The sequence below is a fragment of the Mauremys reevesii genome, linkage group 7, assembly GCF_016161935.1.
Source record: "Mauremys reevesii isolate NIE-2019 linkage group 7, ASM1616193v1, whole genome shotgun sequence".
Lineage (NCBI taxonomy): Eukaryota > Metazoa > Chordata > Testudines > Geoemydidae > Mauremys > Mauremys reevesii.
The window spans coordinates 99,619,170-99,644,911 of NC_052629.1; the positions used below are offsets into that span (position 1 = coordinate 99,619,170).

Here is a 25,742-nt window from a genome sequence, read left to right on the forward strand (position 1 = left end):
AAAGTAACTATCTGAAGAGTTTTTATAACTTAACTTTTCTGTCTTCCCATATTCATATTCATAGAGAGAGAAATGCAAAATTCTCTTGATTTCTGTCTAGACATAGACCATTTGGAAACAGTTCAGAGGTATAATAATATTTCTATTATTTATTGGCCAAAACATGAGGTCAGCTTTTGATTTCTGATAACATTCCTGTGAATAATGTCTATGTACAGGAACACAGTCATTTCAGTCTGAACATCATAATGGAGACAATCCAGTACAGCTCAATTAGTTTTCCTTTACCACCGCTGCCATAAAAAATCATGTTGCGTTCTTTGAAAGAATCTCTCTTACAGAATAGAAAGGAATATTTTAATTAAAATCAGGCCCATTATCTTTGCCCAAGATGTTTTCCCCCACAAGGTAAATATCAGAATGAGTGATTATTGCATTGTGCTTTCATGTAATATAGTTCACAAAGATCCTTTCTTAGTAATTCCTGGCAAATCTGAAATACATTATCATGCTTTATTTTCCAACAGAGAACAACTCTAGCCTTATTTTGATTCAACTGACTGTGTGCTTCTCTGAGAATTTCTTGTAGAAAGAACAAACAAATAAAAAGAAAGGCAGAGGGGAAATGAGTGAGAATGAAAGAGGAATGGGTGTCTGCCGAATTTTTATTTTTAATTGCACCAATTATAACCTTGACAGCTATTTTAGGTTTAAAGCCATTGGTTGCAACTTTTATTGAAATAAACATAGATTTAAGGCTTGTGTATGGGGAACCCTGTGATCATGATTACCTCATAGTGTAAGTGCCAGGCCAACGCATGGGATTGCAACTTCCTTCAGTGCAACAGTCAGGCCAAAGCTTTTCCTAGGGGAATGGGCTTATCTCTTTCTGCAACTAATTATAAGCAATTACCTCTTTCATCAAGATGCCCATATGGATGAGCACTTGAAAAATTGTAAATTACCTTATCACAAAACTACAGTAAGGCCTATCAAGCAAGGCGTGAGTACCCAATGCAATCACGCAAAGCAAAACCAGCATAAACTGAACTCGAAGGGGGTAAAGGAAAGGTGACTGTATGCCACCTTTATTGTCCGAAGTCCTGGGGCTGGCAGGGAGCTGATTGGCAGGGAAGGCTGCTCTAAGGTGAAATACCAGCATCGAGGGATCACTGGGACCTAGTACCACAGCCCACTTATCCTTTTACCCAGGAACAGTTCTAATGCCCCGGGCTAGTTTCTTAACAATAAGGTTATTTCAAAATGATACTACATGAAACCCCACTCTGAAACTTTTCCTAGAGGCTAGTTTATTCCTAGTGAGTCTTCCGCAAGGAACCATCTATCCCAGCCTGAGTTCTTTTTGTCTGAGGTCTACTCCCACCTTCCTTCTATCTGAGTGGAGTTAATTACATAAGTGAGTCAGTAACATTTTCCCTACATGAGCAACATTTGCTAAGAAAGCAAATGTGAATACTCATGGTTATGAATTCAAAATTCAGTTTGTGAGAATATTTTCAAATTTGTCAGAAAATATTCCTTACAGTGAATGATTTTAAGAAGTTTAATTCAGTAGATTATCGAAAGAGCCTGTAAGAGATGAGTTGATCGTGATTTATAAATACTTCATAGGGAGCAGTAAAGGGCCCTTTAATCTAGCAGACATAGATATATCCAATGGTGGGAAGCTGAAGCAAATATATTCCACTGCCCGCATGTCCATCTAATCAATATGGGACTAATTCTCTGATAGAACATGCCAAACATGGCTATAGGAGAAGCTACATGAAGTAATGAGCAACTCTAGCCTGTTTGTAGAGTTTATTAAAAGCCCCAATGTGGATACAGAATATAATATCAGAAACCTGATGTGCCACAGTAAATATCAGCTATCCTATGCAAAAACACATCCTAGATTAGCCCTCCAAATCCATACACATCGGAAAAAATATTGATGCCAGTGATCAAGAAAACCTGAGCTCCTACGTGTTTGTATTCAAATGTGTAAGGCACTTAGATAATACGGCACTGAGTGCAGTATAAAGCCTACTTAAAAACCTAGTTACGTAAATAGATAGCAGAGAGAATTAAGCGAAATCATGTCCCACTGAGCTGTAACCATGGTGAGTGAGAGTCATTGGGAAGGCAATGATGGAACATACTACATGTACTTTCAGACCTGACCAGCATAGAGTACTGTTTTCCTCCATTTATAATATAAAAATGCAGGTAATAGCTTCTATATTTTTACTTTACAAATGTATAACATGATTTAGTTGGGGTTGGTCCCGCTTTGAGCAGGTTGGACTAGATGACCTCCTGAGGTTTCTTCCAACCCTAATCTATGATTCTATGTACATAGAAGTATGTCTGCTATATACATATACACACATATACTCTCTTACAAGTGTGCTTTTAAACAGCTTTGTCCAGAAGGATGCTACTTAATCTCCCTTAGAAGGGGACTTTAAACTATTTTCCACTTCATCTACAGTATGTGATCTTTAAGCGATAGAAATCTGTTCTTGTACATTACAGGTTAGTTGGGGGTGTCTCACTCATACAAAAGCTATTTATCACACAAATCAGCTATTGAGATTCTGGCTGGGTTTTTAGGATGGTTCAGAGGTTACAGTAATTAAACTCAGCTCATTTTGTCTCGCAATTACCTGCATTTCAGTTTCAGTATTTGCTTAGTTTGTTAATGCTAATGTCTTTGAAGTTGAAGTTGTTGATACTAATGTATTTGAAAAGCACATTTAAATCCACTCCCAAGTTCTTTCCAACCATTGATTTATGCAGTATTCATTAGTTGCTGCAAGAATACCAATGTGCTTGGTACAGTAGTTAGCACCTACTATATCATGTGACAACTGCAATTATCTCTTTTGGTGATGAATGCAATCTTTGCAGTGATTACCTTTTTTTAAAAAAAATCATAGCCAATTAAATAAAATTCTGTGACATTTCAAAGACTTAATCACAACCAAATGCTCTAAATGTCAGGATGCATTGAAATTTTCACTGCTAACTGATGAATCACTGAGTTAATTGTAGTTCATCATAAGGCCCTTGTCATTGTTATTATTATGGAAAACACTTTAATCACTCTTGCTATTCAATAAAAATAAAGTTCTAGACAAATATGAGGAGCTATTACTCATCAAAGCATTTGAATTTAATCACATTCTTCAAAATATTCAAACAGTAGAGTACCATGTAGAATAATGTGGATGTACACAAAGAATAGTAATGTTTTAAAATAAATGTATGAAGACAGCCCACCTCCATGTGAAGAATCCTCCTTTTGCCAAAGTAACTTTCTGGATATGGGAAAACATTAGATCTAAGGACATCATAATGAAAGGAATGCCACCTTTCTCACTCATAGACTGAATGGGGTTGGAAAAGTAGCACAAGTCAGAGACTTAAAATTGCAATAACAGAAGGTCTGAACCACAAGATGAGCCACAGTAATTTTGGAAGAACTATGATTTAATTTCAGTGTCTCAGGGATCTTGGTCACGATCCAAAACCTGCTGAAGTAAATAGAAAGATTTCCAAACAGGGACAATCCATTTTCTCAGTGTCTCCGGCTCTATTACTTCATCAATAGATCTACTTACAAACAAGTCGTCTGTAAACATCTGATGGGAAAAGAAATTCCATCGCTAAGACACAAGTAGGCTAACCTCAAGATTAGACAAAGCCTTCAGAAGCTTCCTGCTGGAGACCCAATGTATCCTTTATTTGAGTGTAGGCAAAAGAGATTCATTTAGAGATTCATTTGGGGAAAATGCAATTTAAAAAAAAGAATTATATCTGTGTTTATATCTGTGTTGGAAAAAATTGATAAATTAAACAGCAATAAGTCATCAGGACCATATGGTATTCACCTATGAGTTCTGAAGGAACTCAAATGTGAAATTGCAGAACTACTAACTATAGTCTGTAACCTATCATTTAAATCAGCTTCTGTACCAGATCTCTGGAGGATAGCTAATGTGACGCCATTTTTTAAAAAGGGCTCCAGAGTTGATCCCGGTAATTATAGGCAGGGGCGGCTCTAGGGATTTTGCTGCCCCAAGCACGGCAGGCTGCCTCCGGCGGTTTGCCTGTGGAGGGTCCGCTGGTCCCGCGGCTTCAGCAGAAGCTGCAGGACCAGCGGACCCTCCACCAAAGCCGCGGGACCAGCGGACCCTCCGCAGGCAAGCTGCTGAGGGCAGCCAGCAGAGCACCCCCCGCGGCTTGCCGCCCCAAGCGCGCTGCCCCTGATTATAGGCCCATAAGCCTGACTTCAGTACTGGTTGAAACTATAATAAAAAGCAATATTGGCAGACATATAGATGAGCATAATTTGTTGAGGAAGAGTCAACATGGTTTTAGTAAAGGGGAAATTATGCATCACCAATCTACTAGAATTGTTTGAGTGGGTCAACAAGCATGTGGACCAAGGGGATCCAGTGGAAATAGTGTACTTAGATTTTCAGAAAGCCTTTGACAAGTCCTTCACCAAAGGCTCTTACGCAAAGTAAGCTGCCACGGGATAAGAGGGAAGGTCCTCTCATGAATTGGTAACTGGTTACAAGATAGGAAATAAAGGGTAAGTATAAATGGTCAGTTCTCAGAATGGAGAGAAGTAAATAGTGGTGTCCTCCCAGGGGTCTCTTCTGGGACCAGTACTATTCAACATATTCAAAAATGATCTGGAAAAAGGGGTAAACAGTGAGGTGGCAAAATTTACTGATGATACAAAATTACTAAAGATAGTTAAGACCCAGGCAGACTGCAAAGAGCTACAAAAGGATCTCTCAAAACAGGATGACTGGGCATCAAAATGGCAGATGAAATTTAATGTTGATAAATGCAAAGTAATGCACATTGGAAAGCATAATCCCAACTATACATATAAAATGATGGGGTCTGAATTAGCTGTTACCACTCAAGAAAGAGATCTTGGAGTCATTGTGGATAGTTCTCTGAAAACATCAACTCAATGTGCAGCGGCAGTCAAAAAAGCGAATGGAATGCTGGGAATAATTAAGAAAGAGATAGATAATAGGACAGAAAATATTATGTTGCCTCTATATAAATCCATGGTACGCCCACATCTTGAATACTGTGTGCAGATGTGGTTGCCCCATCTCAATATATATATATATTGGAATTGGAAAAGTTTCAGCACAGGGCAACAAAAATGGTTAGGGGTATGGAACAGCTTCCATATGAGAAGAGATTAATGAGACTGGGACTTTTCAGTTTGGAAAAGAAATGGCTAAGGGGAGATATGATTGAGGTCTATAAAATCATGACTGGTGTAGAGAAAGTAGATAAGGAAGTGTTGTTTACTACTTCTCATAACACAAAAACAAGGGGTCACCAAATGAAATTAATAGGCAGCAGGTTTAAAACAAGCAAAAGGAAGTATTTCTTCACACACTGCACCATCAACTTGTGGAACTCCTTGCCAGAGGATGTTGTGAAAGCCAAGACAATAACAGGGTTCAAAAAAGAACTAGATAAATTCATGGAGGCTAGGTCCATCAATGTCTATTAGCCAGGATGGGCAGTAATGGTGTCCCTAGCCTGTTTGTCAGAAGCTGGGAATGAGCGACAGGGGTGGCTCACTTGATGATTACCTGTTCTGTTCATTCCCTCTGGGGCACTTGGCACTGGCCACTGCCAGAAGACAGGATACTGGGCTAGATGGACCTTTGGTCTGACCCAGTAGTCCCATTCTTATGTTCTTATATTCAAAATCACTTTGGAATATTGACTAAAGTGTCTGTGAGACCAGTTCATTCAGAGATTGCGTAATGCGTTTGATACTAACTCTGTGCTGTGCTAGAGGAGACGGCAAGAATGACTGCTTATTTATCCTGTGCTGGGAATACGTACGTAGTTTTGGGTGACTGTACAATACTAAATTTATAACATCATGAAGCTTTAGTAGGGAGTGACACTCATGACTGCCTTCCAGTAACTGTGTGCCCAGATCTCACCCGTGGCCTGCTATCATGATATATGTGTTCCCTTGTTGAGGTGTCTGGCCCTCAAGATGTGCTCCCTTGTGTTTGAACATCAGCAAATGTATTTATTATTGTTGTTATCCCTCAGTATTAGATCATCAGGATGTTTGTGTTTTTAAACAAATAGCCTTCACAGCATGTGTGATCTTTAAGCATAAAAAGGAGAACGCTACTGTCTAAAATGTACCCCCTGAGTCACCAGTAAATCCTAACCATGAAGCGACTCCATAGGTTTGTGTAGTCAGGAGTTCTTTTGAACCCTCTGTAGAATTTCTGCATTTTAGATGTTCCAATGCTCTCGTTCTCCTTTGACTTTCCTTAAAATTCTCGCAGTGCCTACTAACATTGTCTTCTGGATGTCACTGTCCATGATGTCTTCTGCTCCCAGCATGTTCTTGAGCTGCTCAGTCACACCCTTAGGGAGCTAAGTGCTCCAATAATCACTGGGATTGTCTATGTTCTAATTTTCCATAATCATTCCACTTTATGGCAGAGTTCTTCATACTTCACTATCCTTTATGGGTTTTTTTTGCTGCTGCTATCTCAATATCAATTAACATGATCTTGTCTGTCTTCTTTTCTGTAACAACTATGTCCAGCCTGTTTGCCTGCAGCATTCAGTCTGTGAAACTTGCCAGTTCCCATAAAATTTTAGCCTCTTCATTCTCTCGAGTGCTTGCAAATCAGTGGTTGTAATTCCACATGGTTCATTTAAATGAGAACTTGCCACAGAGGCTCCAGTGCAGACACTTATCAACCTCGTTGTGTCTGTTCAGATATTCTCTCCCAGCCAGGCTCCTGCAGGGGCTCAGCACATGCTCCACCATCTCTTCCTTTTTGGAACACATTCTGCAGTTTGGGGAGGAGTTCTGTTGGTCAATTTTGTTTCAGTCATAATTAAGCCTTGATGACTGCTCTTGTGCTCTCATAGTGAGGCTTTCTGATTCTCTTTAGAGATATCCTTCTACAAGCCATGAGTTTGTTAATCCTCTATCATTAAGGGGTACGATCCTTCACCACCACTATCCCTTCATTGGTTTCTATATAAATCTTTTGAGTCTTTCTTTCACGATTTGCTTTCTCTTTTCTTCTATGCTTTCTGGGCTGGGATGCACACTTGGCCATTGCTTGTTACTGCAACCAGATTATCTATTACTCCGTCATGTAGTTGGATGTACATCCTGTCCATGTCTTGTCCTCTTCAGCCTGAGGTGGTCTTTGTGCCTTTTGTGTGAACTGTTCAGCTTTTCGTTCAGGAAGCAGCATCCATTTCATGCTAATACTATCCAGAATTGCCATAAGAACTTTCCACATAGTTGGTAAACTTGTGATTGGGATCATGGTGGCCTCCTTCCTTTTTTTTAATTTAATTTTATTTATTTTTTTAATATATGGATGATTCTCCCTGTCATCCTCTTGGACTCCATTATCAAACATTTATTAAGTGTTCAAGGAAACACAAGGAGAGTTGTTAGGCATTTCAGGCAGACTCCATGCACCCTATCTGAATTAGAACCATGATTTTTCATTCTTCTCAGTACCTCATCTATTTCTGTCATTGACATTCCTATGTATTCCTCTGTTGTGTGGCTTTTAAATTTTTCTCTCACTTTTTTAATACAACAAATCAGACCGCAGATTGTATGTCCTCAGACCAGATTTCCTTCCATGAGCACTAATATTCTTCCACATTATTTATTGGCTCTCTGTTTTTTTCTATTCTGCTTTTAATGTCGATCTGATTAAAGAATCTCTTAGGTTATCTTGTGAAGAGGCTGTTCTCTTGATACTGACAGCTTTGTGCTGAATATATTCCACACCTGTGACTCAGTGATCAGTTTCTATTTGCATTGTTCCTTCACAACTCTCACATCTTTCATTCAGCTCATATTTCGTCTCCAGAGCCATTCACTTCTGTTTTCTTGTCAAATTATATATTAAAATTCATTCAGTAGGCTGATATCCTGATGTAAAAGCTTAATCTTTTGGTTTAACCTTTGTTTTCATGCAGGTTCTTGAATATTGGGAGTTTTCCAGTGGTTCAAATCCTCAACTGCCTTGATGTGAAACTGTTGAGCTGCTACTGTTGCTGTCGCATAAATTATATCATTTAACTAATTAACATGTTTTGGTCTTACAGCTTCCTTGAGATCTTCATCCAGTGCTTGTATTCTATCCTGCAGTCTTTGCTGGTCTTCATACTTGGTAGCATTGGCCAGTGCTCAATGTCTTCTATATGTTCAATCAACAAATCATTCATATTTCCAGTACTTTCTTCAGGTGTTGTTTCACTCATAATTGTCCTCTATATTTCTTCCATTTGTGGCTGATGTATATCCTGTATCATTGCATCTACCAATATATTTGCATGTGGTTCATCACCACTAATTTCCCTTTTTGGGCTTTCAGTTCCATTTGCATAAATGGAATAAAGGAAAGGAATATTCCATTTCCTCCTTGGAATAAAGCTTTTGGTTGTCCGTCAAGTCTATGCATGGTCATTTCTTTCTCCATATTGTTGTTGTTTCTCTCCTTCCAGTGTTGGAGCATTCATTTCCTCCAGCCTCTCTCTTCTGGTTTTGCAAAATTCAGGATCAGATCACTTCTAGATTTGCACTGAGTCCATTTCACCTTTTTGTTGACACTGATCTCCTGTTTTCTTGGTGGTGGACTCCCCCCTAAGTGTGTACTGGATTCAGACTCAAGATATGAATTCTATTCCTGGCTCAGGCACTGACTTCCTGTGTGACCTTGGGGAAATTACTTAATTTATCTGAGTTTGTGCTACATTTTCTCATCTGTAAAATTGGCATGATATTGCTTCTTAACACACACCAATTGATACATTGGTTAATATTTGTGAGGCACTTAGATACTATGATATTTTTCTTTGGTATTTGTGTAATAGAAGAGGAAACAGTTGTTATGAGGTATTCACTAGGAGTTGAATGACAGCCTGATAAATTTGAAGATATGCATATATAAATACTAACATTTTCCCCAAATAAAAACTTTATGGGAAAGATTCCTTAAGGAACCCAATCTTCCCTTGAGTTGCTTATGTCTACTGTGATATATATATATATCTATAGAGAGAGAGAGAGATAAAAGGTATATCTTATAGATAAGATATGTCATAAAATGATTGCAAGGCTAAAAAACAAAGCAAACAAAAAAACCATCCCTCCAATATTCCACAGTTCTCAATGGGAGGATTTGGTTACATATGGGCTTTTCATTTAGTGGGTTGTTTTTTGTGGAGATAGGGAAAATGCTAGGGATGCTGTATTTATAAATGTGTATCTTCTAATTGATCAGACTGTTTATACCAGTCTGGATACACAATAATAAATGATACCTCTTTTATTATACAAACACCAAAGTGTAGTACAATAGATGAATACATATATAATAAAAGATTACAAAAATTATGTGAAGGTTTCTTTAACTTACTTCACTGGGCGCAGTAGAGCTTCTCTATAGGATCTACTCACTTAAATCTGTTACTTAAATGATTGTTTCCTTTCACAGTTCAATCACACAGGACAAGGGAGTATTTGCAGTCAAGCCATAATGCTGATCACTGATGGTGCTGTCGACACGTATGATACAATATTTGCAAAGTATAATTGGCCAGACAGGAAGGTAAGTACAGTACAGACACTGTTTGATGGAAAACCTGAATGTTCTTTATCCATGATAAATGTATGTCTAATGAAGTTTCCTGAACGTCTTTGTAATAATTTACTTAGATAGATGGGATGTTTCTCTAGAAGATACTTATATGATATTGTCTAGGGATGGAGGTGGCCTTTCACTGTATTAATGACCTTTTCAGGATAACAATATAGTAAGAAAATCATTACCTCTAGGGTATGTTTTTAGGATTATATAATGTTTCCTCAAAGAAAAATAATTAAAAATGGAAATGGTATCGTCATTTTCTCCTGAAATGTTTATAAAGAATGCAGTGATGGCATGCTGCTTTTAGAAGCCAGAGACGATTGTATTGTGTGTTGTGGCTCATATTAGGCAAGTGACAAACTATATGGGTAGAATAGGAGACATGTCACTTAATTATATTTTTGTGTATGGCAGAGTTGGGGACAGAGTTAGCAATTGACAGTAGATCTAGTTAAAATATCTATTTTGCTCTATACACCGTGATGAGGAAATTTGGCCAAACAAACATAACTAGCCTGTCAAATAATATGCTCTTGGTACTGGGCCCTCTTGCAGTTCCTAGTTGAAAAAGACTCTTGTATACATTGCATTTCAATGTTAAGTAGTTTTCTTTTCTCTTGCCGTTCGTTTTTGAGCCTTGCTGTCCGATAGAACAACCATGTTTTAAGGAGGTTTTAGTATGTCAATTTCGCTGTTGTGTTATGTACCATATGTTGTGTGAGCACAGTCACATATTAGCTCTGAGTACTGTTGATTAATATGAAATGAAACCTGGGGTTTCAGCAATGTATGGAATAGTACCTAACATAGCTGAATATGCTTTGACGTGTGGTTTTTAGTCACGTTTCTTTCGCTAATTAAATTTCATTTATTTTCTATACTAATTTTCCTTTTTACATGAACTAAACCTCATTTATTAACAATTGGGGAGTGAGAGAAAATGGAAGATTATGAGGCTTTCTTACTGTTTCTGTTCTATGCATAGTCTTGGAAATGTTATGCTGATTACTGTCATTTCATGTAGGGAAAAATGACATACATCTTTGCCATTTCCCACTGGTTAAGAGCTTTTGATTCAGAGAATATCCATTAGTGACTAAAAGCATCTGAAGTCCTATTCCCCATTTTCAGAAACCTTGCTCACCCCGTTTGTAACCCCCCCCCCCAGAAAAAAGTTAATCTTTTGTGGCTTTTGTGCCTTTGCAAGTACCCTTTGAGAGGCATGACATCTGTTCAAGAATGCAGACATGAGATTTCATTTGCATATTGTAGGGAGAGCAGTAATCTTCTTGAGAAGAGGAGCTAGTCCTTTCTCAGTGGAAATAATGAAAAAGATAATATTTGTTAATTGCTTGGGACTAATTTTTGGCCCTAGTCACCTTGCTGCTTCATATGGCAATGTCCTTACCTGTGACTAGACTAAAGGAATGTACTGTGTTAAAGAAATCTCCTTGGATGTCAACATTTGCATGTGTACTCCTCATAATTGGATGGGTCGCATCTCAATTGCCAACTAAGTTGAAATGTAACAGAAATGTTTTATATATCTAACAACATGCTTCAAGAAACACCTTCATGCTACAGCTAGGAGAAATTATTTCCACTTCAGACATAGACATACTTGACCTTTGATTTTGTGTTTCCCTAATTTTCTGAGGTGCATGTTGATCAGGCAAATTGTTTAATGTATTATATCTAGTTATATAAGAACAAGGTTTTTTTTTCCATCTGACCTTTGTTTTTATTGTTAAAGCATGGAAAAGAATTAATAGTGAATAACTTATTCAATGGCAAGACTTTCAACTATTTTTCTGTTCACAAATTAACCACAAGGAAATCATGATTTTTCTTGAATGTATCTGTCAGTTGAAATTATTATCCAAATAATTCTGGGACCAATACAATATTTGTACAGTAACTTGTTTGCCAGAAGTTTGAGTATTAAAAGTGTTAGCTGTTTTTTATTAGATTTATGGTAGGGTATGTTTTATTCCTGGCTCAGTGTTACTTTTAGAATTGGGCTTCTGTGGCAAATAATCTTGCTTATGAATTTTAAATTCACTTTCCACGTATTCTCTCTAACATTTGCTAAAAAATCTCTGTTTCCATAAACATTCCAGACAGCAAACTTATACAAATGCCTGTATTTAAACTTGTACCGAAATGCTTGTCTTTAAAATATGTAAACAAATATTTGTAGCTTCCCCAATATTCATCCAGCTGTAGTAGTGTTTTGATATAAAGTAGCAGACTATAACTTGGATATGATTATGCTGAGTTAATAATTTTAAACAAAATATTTATTTTTCAGTTGTTGTCTCTTCAAATTACAAAGTATTTGTAAGAAGAAAGCAAAATCCTCAATTTTATTCCTTATTCAGAATTATTCAAATCAGTCGGTGTACAGTTTTCAATCTGTATTAATGGCCTGTGACGAGTTAGTTGTGAATACTTGATCTATGAACTTCAAAATTCATGCTGTATTGTCTAGTTAATTAAATCATGTAGTGGTGTTTCTCTTCCCTGATTTGATGATTTATGAGACTAACCAACATAGCCCCACTTGCAAATATTACAATTATATATATAGTTTAAAATTTGCTTGCAGTGAATAGTTGAGCATTTAAATTAAATTTGCTTTTTTGCAAGTATCAACCCTAATAAAACTTAGCTGCTTGAGCAAATACAGAAGGTGAGGCAAATGGTTGGCACTAAGTTATCTTTTGAATCTGAATTAGCATTTGTTGCATTTTTCCCCCAATCTTCTCATCTCCATCTTAGATATAATAGATTGACTATACAAACTGAAAATAGCTCTAAATTTTTAAAAAGCCATGTCAGATGCTTAGAAATAATGAGGAAATAGACTTTGTAAAATGGCACTATTAGATCTTGTGAGGAAAAGCTTTTCCTCCCAGAACTATGAACCATACTATCCAGTGCATCTCGTCTTTCTTCTTGTGTTTTCTGATAGCTTTTAGATATATCTAGCAAATGCTAGTCTATAAAGGAGATCTCTGGGCTCTGTTAGAAGCGTGGGTTCTCTGCTGAGGCCCTATGTTTTCTTAAATCATAGGGTTAGGCTAAATCCTGCTCTCCATTGAACTTTTTCTTGAGAAATGGGAAAAGGCATCAGGAACTGCTTTCTCGCCTATATAAGCAGTATGGGAGGATCTCTCCATAACAGTCAAGAAAGCTGGTTAACCTTGCAAACCCTTGCGCTACATTCCCAAACAGCCATTGTGTGCAGAAGAAGGAGTATATCTGGGCCACTGATAACTAGCACAGATGCTTCATGTCAGGATGCACTTCACAAATGTGCTTTAGGAAACTTTCTTCTCCCTAATCTGCCACGAGGCCCAGCCTGAGTAGGAGTCCTGTAGCAGAGAACACACTGCTCCAGGGCAATATTTTTTCCCTTAATATTAAATGGGATACATTTTCAAAAGTGTTGTATGTTAACTGGAGCTGGTTGGAAACCTTCCGACAAAATTTCTGAAGGAAAAATATTCCAGTTTGTTGAAAGTGAAACGTGCAGAAATGTCCCCTTTGGCAAAAATTCATTTCAAAGGGAAAATTGGAGAAAAAAAACCAGTGTCAAAACATTCCATTTCAACCATTTTGAAACTGAACATTCTGATTTTCCATTTCAGTATGACTTTTCAATTCAATTTTTCAAACTTTTTATTATAAAATATAATATATAAAAAAGTTGAGATCAGCTTTGAACATTTCAGTTTATCAAAGCAAAACATTTTGAGTGACCAAAACTGCAATTTTGTAAAACTTGGTTTTGTGAGAAATTTTTTAAATGTTTTGATTTTCTATGTTCCTGCATGGAAGAAATTTTGAAATTGTCAAATTCTCTCCAAACTAAAAAATGCCAGTTTGCAGTGTTTGCTTAGGTTTTGCATGTATGTAGCTTAGTACATGTTGCTTAAAATTGTGCCCCAGTATGTTCAGTCATTGATATGAAAACCTTGTCTGTGCCGCTATACAAGATTGCTAAAACCATCTTGATATTTGTAAGGTGTATGTTGAGACTGAGCTGTAATTTTTCTCCCTCTCCTTCTTTGTGTTCTACTTTCTACCCCACCTTCTCATTTTTCCTAGCATTTATGTCTTATTTGTCAATTAGATACTGTGGTAGAAAGTGATGGGCCCAAAGAAAATGCTTATGGCTCTAATTCAGAACGGGCCTTAAGCATGTGTCTACCCTTAATTACCTTATTGAAAAAGGATTTTTTTTCCATACACCAATAATGTTAAATGATGATAATATGCCATATCAAGTGGCAGCTGCTACATCTTGTTACACATAGAGAGGGACAGAATCAATAAACATAACTGATAAACTTATTTGTAGGATCCTTTGTCATTTTTTTTGGTGTTAATAAAAATCTTTTTTTTTTTTAAATGATGAGAATGAAAACCCATTTTTGTCATATACATTTTCACTTTTACTCCTTTATTTTCAAACTATAGATCTCCTTGCCTTAGGCAAAAGGTAATTTTTCTTAGATCTGTATAATCATTGATAAGAGCACTGTATTAATAATCGTCACAGAAATATTCCATTCAGTAATTGGTTGAAAATCTGCTTCTTACTGATAATACTTTAAGTAAAAGTAAAGAAATTCTATTGGATAATATTCAGAACGTTTGAATGTTCTGTTTCCAACTAATCCATGAGAGCAGCTGGCATGAAATCAATATTATTCATTTGGGGAGGCCAGACTAGTTTTGTGCATCATCTGAAGAATTATTACCTTGGAAAGGCTATTCTAAATGAGCTTTTGGACTGCTACTGCTTGTGAGAATATTTTTTTCCTTTTTTGTTTTGTGCAAAATCTACAATGCCCAAAAAACTAAAACAAAAAACCCAACCCACCCAAACATATTTAAATACATTCTCATCCTTAATATGTATATCTGGTAGATGCTATTTAAATAACACACCATGTTTTGTTTGAATGACTCTGGCACTGGAGTTTTTAATGTCTTTATTTATTTTCCTTTTTAATAGTTCTAAATAGAATCTTAACACTTTAAAAACCTGGAACTTCACCCTATAAATGAGTTTAGATTGTTACGTAGTTTTCTCATATTCATACAAACTACCTCCACTGTTCTCAGGTTCAACCACTTCATTACAACAGATCTTAACAGCGCACAGCCAAAAAAACCCAAACAAACAAACAAAAAAAACCCGAAGTGTATCAAGCTCCACTAATTATTTAATATATTTATACAAAAGAACAGCTTTCCAACATGCAACCAAAATTATTCTTAACAAGGATAGCGTTTGTTGTTATGCCTTCTCGCTGTAAGCAGCGCCTTGAATGGTCCTGTTCCAAAGACAGGGCCGGCTCCAGCATTTTTGCCACCCCAAGTGGTCAAAAACAAAAAAAAAACAAATAAAAAGGGAGGGAGGGACTAAGGTACCCGCCACCGAATTGCCGCCAAAGAGCCGGACATGCCGCCCCCTTCCATGGGCCGCCCCAAACAACAGCTTGCTGGTCCAAGGATAACTTTTGTATGCCAGCTGAAGCAGTAAGTGAATTAGACACATGCTTTTGTTATCTGTTGTTGCTCCCACTACTATATTAAAATGTACGGTAGGAAATTTTATGTCAATAATTGATCAGCTGTGTACACTAGTACAACTTAAAATGTATGAAAAGAAAATCATTGTATGGAAAACTGTTTTTCAAGAAAACAAAAACAAAATTCTTCAAGTTTGTCTCAGTAAGCCACTGATGACAGTAGTTCTCTGTCCATAAGTAATATGATCCCAGTGCCTTTCTTTCGGCAAGAATTCAAAGCAGCTTTCCTTGAGATGAAACATAGCAACTAGTTAATCTTGTTAAAGTGCCATGGCATTTCCAATTACCATGTATGGTCAATTCATCCCTCCTCTGAAAGTCAGAACTTCTTGCAGCATCATGCCCTCTAATGTCATGCTGGGTATCGATTGAATACTAATAACTCAGAGCAAAGAGGACTACCAGCTTCATTAATATTATACTGAGGAGATTTTGAAATGATAAAAGTTAACAAGATGGTAACAAGTGAGTTCCTACATATGGGTGGAAAACATTGTAGAAGGCCAAGTTATCTAAATGTTTAATCTCACTTCCCCACATATCCCCGCTCCTGTCTGTCCATGTATCTAGGTACTTATATAGCCTTCCTCATCATTGTATCTGAGCGTTGTATCTGAACATCTAAAAAAAAGTGGTGTTGGGTTTTTTTTTACCAGTATTCATTTCAATTTGTGTTCTCTGGCACCCTCTCCAAGAAAGCATTTAAACACATGCTTAAAGTCCCACTGAAATCAATGGTATGCTTAAATGCTTTCCTGAATCAGAGCCTGTGTTAGGTTTGGATATCATCTTCTTGGCTCGCTGTTTGCCAGGTTACTTATTTTCCACATGTATTGGGCAGCACTCGCAAGAAGCCAGAAGGATCAAATAATTTTTATTTTCTGGACCATCTCTGTTTCAAAGCCTTCATTTGGTGATATTTTGGCACATTCAGTCTCTGGAAAGGGAAAGGGAAGCATTAAATTCACTGAACTGCAGCACTCCCATAGGCCTGTAATCTAATCTCTAACCCAGGAAAGGCTTCATGTTTATAATTGAATGTACAGTTTTAAAGCATTACACACTATGGTAGATGTGTTAATCCCATTGTTTCTTTATTTTTGTATACGTGTTCTCAATTTCTTAAAACTTACTCTGGTAAAGTTCAAGGACCATAGCCCACCCTGGCTGGTGCAACGAGGGGGAACCAAAACTCTGCCTAGTGTGTCCTCTCCTACAGGAATCCTGCTGGCCAGGTTAGGATTCTTCCTATCAGGTTTGAGGTGGGTGGAAGGAGAGAAAGATGGAAATACTCTGAAGCATGTTTGCTGTTCTTCAGAAGTGTGGAAGATCTGCTGCTGGCCTACACTTGTAGCTAAGAGTAGCATTCGTGGTAATAGCTTGTGGTCTAGGCACTCCTGTTGTTCTGTAGACCACTGTCTGTTGGAGATGTAGTACATGGGTTGGCACGTTGGCCGTCTATCTTGCTCCTATTGTTCTTGAGTGTTTTGTGAAAATTCTGCTTTGCTGTTTGTTTGGAAGGGAAATATTTTCTCTATACTCTTTCCTTCCTTGTGAACCATTGCAACTCTGGCTTTAGAAGACAGGATTTATCTGTGTCGGCAACCACTTAAACAATACAAAAGTCAGGAAATACTGTAATGGAATCTTTACTCCTAGTTCCAAAGGACTGTCCATGATGCTGAAACCCTTATCAGCAATTACTGCTTGAAGTATTGTCTGGACAGACTTGTTGAAAAAACAAATCAAGTAAATATTTAATTATCACCTTATTTTTACTTTGAAATATAAGCATTTATGTACCAACTTTTGTAGCTGCTTCATGTGGCAAGCAACATTTCTACAGCTTTGTAGATTAACAAGCAACTCAAAGATTAATTACCCTGAAACTTTCTGGGTTTTAGATTTCCCGATAATACCCCACATTAGCAGACAGAAGTAACCAGATAATTACTCCTTAATTACATGGCACTTAAAAGTACATGTTATAGGATCAATAGTTATAGTGCAGTTACTGATATGAGGCGTTATGCTTTATTAAATAAAATGATTTGTCAATGCTATAAATAAAGCTTTTTCCTTTAACATAAGAGCATAAGAATGGCCATACTGGGTCAGACCAATGGTTAATTTAGCCCAGTATCCTGTCCTCCGACAGTAGCTGGTGCCAGATGCTTTAGAGGAAATGAACAGAACATGGCAGTTACCAAGCAATCCATCCCCTGTCCTCCAGCCCCAGCTTCTGGCCTTAAGTTAACAGTTTAAAACTTGATATCAAGTGAATAAATATATAATATCTGCTTTTAATAATGCTGTGTTTTGTTTTACTAAAAAAAAATGCAGTAAGCAATATAGCTGACCAAAAAGCTTTTGCATGTTAAATGCTGTGCATGAGATGTATAGCTGTGTACTTTTAAACTTTTAGTTCCATAGAATACCTTTGGGGCTCTTTCATAAATAACGGAGGCGCATGCTCTTCTCTCACCCACCTTTTCACAAGGCTAAATGAAAGTATTAAACCTATGTTCATTTATTTTGTCTGTAAACAAGCTTAAGGACAAAAGTGAAATAAAGTGGGCACTCTGACAACAGGCCAAGGGGAAGTGGAGAGCTGCATCCTGGCATAATAGTGATGACAGTTTATCTATTTCTTCAGCTCTGTCATCTACAGGGATATAAAACATTTTGTAGAATTTTAATTAAGTCTCCTTAATTTCAGAACGTGCTGATGTTGCAAACATGGAACATTAGTACAGCAAACTGAATGTCCTGACTATGCTATTGTCTGGGTGTTATTAAATTGATTTTCTTTTTCTAAAAAAGCTGAAGTACTTCAAAGGCAATTGTTATTACTATTGTGCGCACTGTATATTTTATTATTGGTTATCTCAAGAACAAAAGGAAAGATTCCATACATATTGTAGGTCTTTGTAAGCTACAACATAACTTAGGTTGATTATCTGTCTTTGGAAGCCCCTCTGCGGTGGGATAAAAGATTGTGTGCTAAGGCCAAACAAAAGCTCTTTGTGATTCTGGGATAAAGGAAAGTTACTAATCATAGAAATGTGAGAGTCCTTGATTTTGGGGTTTCTTTCCATCACCTCTTACAACTTTTGAAATATTGCTTAAAAGCCACATTCAAGAAGTACATGTATATATGTGAAAGCTTTCACCCTTTTTGTCCCCTACCTACTCAAAAATGTGGAAGGCGGCTACTTTTCCCAATATTATTACTATTCTTTGTATTGCCATAGCAGCTAGAAACTTTTGTCACGGACCAGGACCCCCCTGTACTAGGTCCTGAGCAGACATAGAACAAAAAGACAGATTGTAAGCTCTTTGGGGCAGGGACTAAGTATAAGACAATAGATGATTAAAGACAGTGGAGGACAAGGAAGGAGTGAGACAGTATTGGGCAGCAGGGTAGGCAGTGGTATCAATAGATAGTTTTTTGTTTCAGCTAGAAATAACACAGACGTGTCTGAAAGTCAGCCATTCACAGCTGTATTCCCTAATTCAGAATTCCTAGATGCTAAAGATTTCTATTAGGCCACCCTAATCTTAATTTGCTACAAATAACTCCTCCTGTCACTTAAAAGGAAAGAAAGAAAGGAAGGAAGGAAGAAAGAAGGGGAGATTTTGTTAAAATAAGGGTAATCAAATCTCATCCTTTTATGATGTAAATGAATTGGCACAGGAAGGACTACTTTCCCTCATGGAAAGAATTATGCATTTGGCCGCAATCATGTATTGGCTGATGCGATGCTTCCTGAATGCTTCACAGATTTTAGTATGTATAATCATTTATATCAATTAAAGTTTATACCCAACATGCCTTTATCCTGTTTAAATGTTTGTCAACCAATCAGGGAGCAGAAGCAATATTATGTTTCTCAGGGGACCAATCCAACTTTGCTAATAATTAGTGAACAGTCAAAGCAAACAGACTCGTGATCTGAAATGTATTTGTCCTAACTATTTGGCACTGCTTATTAGTAACAAATGCATATGAAGAAAATCAGGATAAATTTTCTAATAAAAATGACTCCATTTATTGTATAGTACCCAGCACTGGGCTGTGGGCAGTCATGCCTAGCAGTTGGAGCAGGAATCAGAGTCCAATGGTCAAAACTAAGGCTGAGCCAGGAGTCGGAGCAAAGGGTCAGAACTGAAGTCAGAGGTCACTCTCGAGTCAGAGCCTATAGTCAGAGCTGAGAGTCAGAATCGGGGTATCTGCAGTCAGGGAAGGCTGGGACAGGGCTGGAAGAAGGTGAGGATCCAGGTGAAAAAGAAGAAACAGCTTCCTGGAATGCATTCCTGTGTAAATAGTGTGCCTGGACCAATTGGAGGTAATGGAGGAGCTCCCAATCTGGTCTTCTGTGGACAGCACTTCCTGTGATGTCTAGTCTGCCAGTATTTATAGGACATTGATCATGGCAGCCAGGTGGCAGTGTGGGAGTGTCAGTCACCCAGAGCCATGCAGGCCAGGGTTCTACTTCACTGGATCCTTACACCAGCAATTCCTCTTTAAGGATGAGTGGTTCAGGAAATGTACCCATTTCATTTTGGAAAATGCGCCCAGGCTATTTCTTGTTTTAGAAATAGTGGTTTTGTGACGAATTATGTCATCCATTTATGGAAACAGTGAGATCATTTATTTATTGTAATCCTTCAACAGCATGATAAAATTGTTTTTTAGTCAGTGTGGTTAAAGCTGAACACTGCTGCAATTTGCTGAAAACCAGGGCATAGTTCACAGTTTCAGTTTATTTTTAATTACTTTTGCTTATAGTGTATGTATCTTCTGACTTAAACAAGACAAGCATGAGAGAGAGATCTGAGGCACAGTCAGAACTGATATATTGTACAATAGTAACTTTAAAAGCTCTGTGCAGTATCATGAAGAGAGCACACCATGCATACTGTTAATCGTTCACTACAAAAAAAAATGAAACTAGAAATTCATATGAGCCATGCTTAGTCAACTAGGTCTTGCTGTATAAAGATGACAGTATTTAAAACAGTATTTCAGTGTATTAGGTACGAAGTGAAAGCAGTTGAACTGTTTGATGTTAGTTTAAGCATCTTCATAAATCACCTATTTTAAAATTGGACTGCTAAAAACTTTGAAATTGTCTGACTTTATATGGGCCTAGACTGTCACTTTACAGTCTGCCCTGATGAAAGGGCAGCCTCAGTGTTCCCCTGGATGGGTAGGAAGCAAACTGCAGTGGCACTAACTGGTTTCTTGCATGTTCTTCTGATGGATCCTGGACTAGTTTGACTATTGATGTGGCATAGCAATTCTCATGTCCCACAAGTGACTCGAAAGTAATTAGTCAAAATATAGACAGCCTGAAAGAAATGATTGTCCTTTTCCTGTTTTCTGTAAATTCAGTCTAGATGTTGGAGTATATTGCAGCCTAATTTGGATAGTTCTGCAGTCCTTTCTCAGGCAGTTGGAACTTTTGCATGAGTGAGGATTGCAGTATTTGACACACAAGTGTTTATATATAGTACTGGTGGAATTAATATGAAAAGTCTAAGCACGTTGCTTTCAAAGGCTTTTGTTTAGTTAGTTAAATTGAATTTTGAAGTTGGCAGTTTGATGTCTTAAATATTAAATTAAGAGAAGTATGATGTGAGACATAAGAATTGCTATGCCACATCAGACCAGTGGGGAAAAGTTACAAGAAGAGAAAATTCAGGGTTTGGTATAGTATATCTGAGATTCTGTCATCATCCTATTATGTATGCATTGCATGGTATTTCTTGTTTATCTTGTTCATAGCTGGCAAATACAGCTGGTGGAAAGTATAAGAGTCAAATAAACTTCATTTTTTACCCAGATTATTGCTATTATCCTGTGCAGACCCTGACTATGTAGTAAACTCCACTGTCATACATTGAGGAGTCATCATTTATGTACACAGGATCACACTGTACAGTATGCTCCTTAAGGTCTCAGTTCTGGAAAACACTTAAACATGTGAGAAATCCCAGCCCTGTTAAACAAAATATTAAAGCACAGGCTAATTCCCACTGAAGTCATACATATAAAGTCAATGGGACTCAAGCATGCACTGGAGTGCTTTACTGAATTGAGGACTGAGTGCTTATTATTTTAAGAGACCTCTCTTTGAAACTCTGCTGTAGGAGCCTCTTAAATGTGTATAAAATAGGTGCTTATAAATTACCTTTGTATTCTGTGTTTTATATAATTTGAACTTTTGTTTATTTCACTTTACTGGTAGAGAAATTACCATTATGTCCTATAAACTGACATGAGAGCCAGTTACCTTTACTCTCAGTCTTTTGGAAAATTTGATCATCTCTGTAGACTTAACTTTTGTGTCCCAGTCTTGACGGGAAAAATCTGCTGAAAAACGGATAAAACCTGCAGTTCTCTATAAGCGTTCCAAATGCAAGAGTGGTTATTGCCATCATCATATAATCCTCTCTGCTACCCTTACCTTAATCATTCTATAAAAAGAAAACAGACACGAAGATATTTATACATCTGAGTAAATATGTTCTGTTTCTTTGGGATAACACTTGTGCATAGACTTCTGTTAGATTCTAAACTCAACATCAGAGGTTTCCCCTTAGGAGCTGTTGAAGCCTCTTCCTGGATTGTAACATACAAGTTGAGTTCATTTTATTGTTGGATGCTCCACAATGTAGAGTCTTTCTTCCATTGTCTTACTTCCTTAGGGATTCATATCTTGAAAAAAACACACAAGGATCATGAATCACCCGGGACTCATTGGAGAGTGTATTGTACTGCATTGTAATTGTACAGTGTACCCCCCACGGGCTGCTGTTCAACATGCCATTGTAAAAATAGAAGCAACCATGAATACACAAATTATAATACAAACTTCAAAATATTTTATACTGAGGTTTAGTAAAGTAGGTCAAGTCCACAACAGAACTAACAGTAGGAAACTTAGAAATGCATTCCAAGTATCAGACCTTTACTTTTCCCATTTTGTTAGTTATAAAAACGAAATAATTCTTTCTTTTTTGAAAATTAGCTCTCAAGACTATGGCTTTTTGTAGTAAAACTAATTTGATATGTAGTGTCCAAGACCTTATCTTACCTTAGACTGGGGGTCGGCAACCTTTCAGAAGTGGTGTGCCGAGTCTTCATTTATTCACTCTAATTTAAGGTTTCGCGTGCCAATAATAAATTTTTAAATTTTTAGAAGGTCTCTTTCTATAAGTCTTTAATATATAACTAAACTATTGTTGTGTGTAAAGTAAATAAGGTTTTTTAAATGTTTAAGAAGTTTCATTTAAACTTAAATGCAGAGCCCCCCAGACTGGTGGCCAGGACCCAGGCAGTGTGAGTGCCACTGAAAATCAGCTCACGTGCCACCTTCAGCACACATGCCATAGGTTGCCTACCTCGGTCTTAGACCATAACAACAATCAAGTAGGTGTCACAGGGGAAAACACCTAGATCAAATTGCATTCCAGAAGAGAACTATAAAAGCCACCCACACTTCAAGGCACGTCACATGGCTCTTCTGCGTTATCTGGCAGCAAGAGTCAGTGCCACAGGATGTCACGGATACCAACATTGCCAGCTCTGTAAGCATAAGGGTAATAGGGCAAACTGTCATAATCCTACAGCATTTTCCTGCTCTCTGTTGCTGGGAAAGTTCTTGCATGGGTCACATGGAATAGACTTAACACCTATTTTGTGGAAACCATCCTCCTAGAAACTGTGTGGATTTCAGTCCAGAAAGGGCCCAATAGACATGATCTTCACAGCCTGCCAGCTTTAAGGAAAGTGCTGAAAGCAAAACCACGGTCCTTATAGAGGATCATAGGATTGGAGGGGACCTCGAGACGTCTTCTAGTCCAGTCTTCTGCACTCAAGGCAAGACTAAGTATTATGTAGACCATCCCTGACAGGTGACTGCCTAACTTGCTCTTAAAAATCTCCAGTGATGGAGATTCCACAACCTCCCTAGGCGATTTATTCTAGTTAGGAAGTTTTTCCTAATGTCCAACCTAAACTGCTCTTGCTGCGTTTTAAGCTCATTGCTTCTTGTCCTATCCTCAGAGGTTAACAAGAATAATGTTTTTCCCTCCTCCTTGTAACAACCTTTTATATACTTGAAAACTTTTATCATGTTCCCCCCTAAGTCTTCTCTTTTCCAGACTACACAAACCCAATTTTTTCAGTCTTCCCTCATAGGTCATGTTTTCTAGACCTTTAATCATTTTTGTTTCTCTTCTCTGAACTCTCTCCAGTTTGTTCACATCTTTCCTGAAATGAGCCACCCTGAACTGGACACATTACTCCAGTTGAGGCTTAACCAGCATGGAGTAGAGTGGGAGAATTACTTCTTGTGATTTCCTTGCAACACTCTTGCTAATACGTCCCAGAATGATGTTTGCTTTTTTTTACAACAGTGTTATTTAGCTTGTGAATCTGCTATGACCCCCAGATCCCTTTCTGCAATACGCCTTCCTAGGCAGTCATTTTGAATTTTAATCCTCTCCTCCACAACACTTGCTACCCCTCTCAGCTTGGTATCGTCCCCAAACTTTATAAGTGTATTCACTATGTCATTATCTAGATCACTGATGAAGATATTGACCAGAACTGGTCCCAGAACTGATCCCTGTGGGACCCCACTCGATATGCCCTTCCAGCTTTACTGTGGACTGCTGATAACTACTCTCTCAGAATGGTTTTCCAACCAGTTATGCACCCACCTTATAGTAATTCAATCTAGGTTGTATTTCCCTAGGTTTGTTTATGAGAAGATCATGCGAGACAGTACTAAAGGTCATGTGAGACACTTACTGACGTCAAGATATACCACAAGATTTTAGTGAGCTTTAATCATAAGGGAAGTTTTGAAGAGCCTAAGCTTTTAAGATTATTTAAGACAAACTATGTTCCGACACAGGATGCTAAATTTCTGAAAAGGACCAATTATTTAACTTTATTTTAACTCATAAATTACATAATGGATATATTTGTAAACTCACAAAAATCATTCTGTATTCCAAGAGAGTATACTGTAATTTTGGGGAAGATATGCTAAATTCTTCATACCTAACAGAGTGGTTTAATGGCAAAAATCAAAAGAACCTTAATGATGGAATTGCAAGCAGCTCTTCCATGATGATGATGATTATTAGACATTTATTTTGCATTAGCACATAGAGCTTCCCCCCCTTTTCCCCAAACCATAGTAATAATACTTACCTTTTAATTAACCATTTATAGTTCAGGGGATAGAAGCACTTTAGAAGTCATGAGCTCCTGTGCTTAATGTTGTAGGCTTTGCTTCTTCCCTGAAGTAATGAGAAGTAACTTACAATGAGAAAAAAAAATGGGCACAGCTGTTAATCTTTCTTTGTTCCAGAGGATAATTTGACGGTTAACCTCAGTCATTCTTTTCCATCTGATTGCTTGATAGAAATTCCAAGAATTTAAAAGAAAATCTGAGCAAAAACATTGTGGGGGAGTGCAGGCAGAGAAGGAAGTAAGCAATGGGGCTCACCAGATTTTTCTGCTGCACAAAAGTAAGGCTGAAATGAAGCTGCCTAGAATGCTTGCTATGAAAAGCAAGTATACATTGAATTACCCATCTGCACAGACTTGGAAGAAAACATTTCCAAGCTATTGACTAATATTGCCATTTTTAATGTGGTTTTCAACAAACTGATTATAAAATTAATGACTGCAGCTGACCTCCCCTTACAGTATGCTTTCTGCTCACAGAGATGTGAAACACCGATCAAATAATTGATATGTTAGACACAGCACGTTGCTTCAGTTTGCCAATTTGACCTGCTCAGCTTCCACTGATCAAGCGTTAACAACAAATAAGGACCTGACCATCCTAGAAGTGACTACACTGCAGTCAACAGGCTGCAAGAACACAGTTCAGCTCTCTTTGCTGCCGTTTAAAAAAAAGAACCAGAGAAATTCTCAGATAATATATCTGCTCTATTAGCCTCATCCTCAGAGATGAAATTAACAGGACACAGAATAAAAACAACGTAATGCATTTATTACTTACATTCTTGCTGTGAAAAATCAGTGGCTGATTTTCTTCTTCAAATAGGAATGTTGTCTGTATCCTGCCTTCTGTAATATCTGTGATGAAGATGGGTGAATACTGTACACATTTCCCATTAGCAATTGCTCAAATGTTGAAATAATTCTGCTTTGGTCAAGCTTACACCCCAGCCCCTCAAATATTCATGTAATCAAGTTGTATTGGTACAAAAATTCATGAAAGGCAAATTTCATCATTATACATACAAGTACAGCCTTGGTTGAATAGTCTTTCTATTTATTCCATTTCTTCTTCCATCTTGGAGAGCCTGTTTAAATGGGATGCCAAGGCAGCTACCAGTTTGTGGAAGCCCTGTCAGCATGGCTCCAGAC

The 25,742-nt window shown here is 37.5% G+C and overlaps 1 protein-coding gene across 16 annotated transcripts in view; it reads left to right on the plus strand.

Annotated features, from left to right (window-relative positions):
- CACNA2D3 (calcium voltage-gated channel auxiliary subunit alpha2delta 3) overlaps positions 1 to 25,742 on the plus strand; it is an 839,197-nt gene that overhangs the window by 485,754 nt on the left and 327,701 nt on the right. For all 16 annotated transcript variants that reach the window (XR_005582636.1, XR_005582637.1, XM_039480709.1 and 13 more), the window contains one exon: positions 9,561 to 9,674. Coding sequence is in view for 14 of the 16 variants with exons in the window: in XM_039480709.1 (XP_039336643.1) it covers positions 9,561 to 9,674 (114 nt within the window). In the remaining 2 variants the exon portion in view is untranslated. The remainder of the gene's footprint in view (positions 1 to 9,560; positions 9,675 to 25,742) is intronic.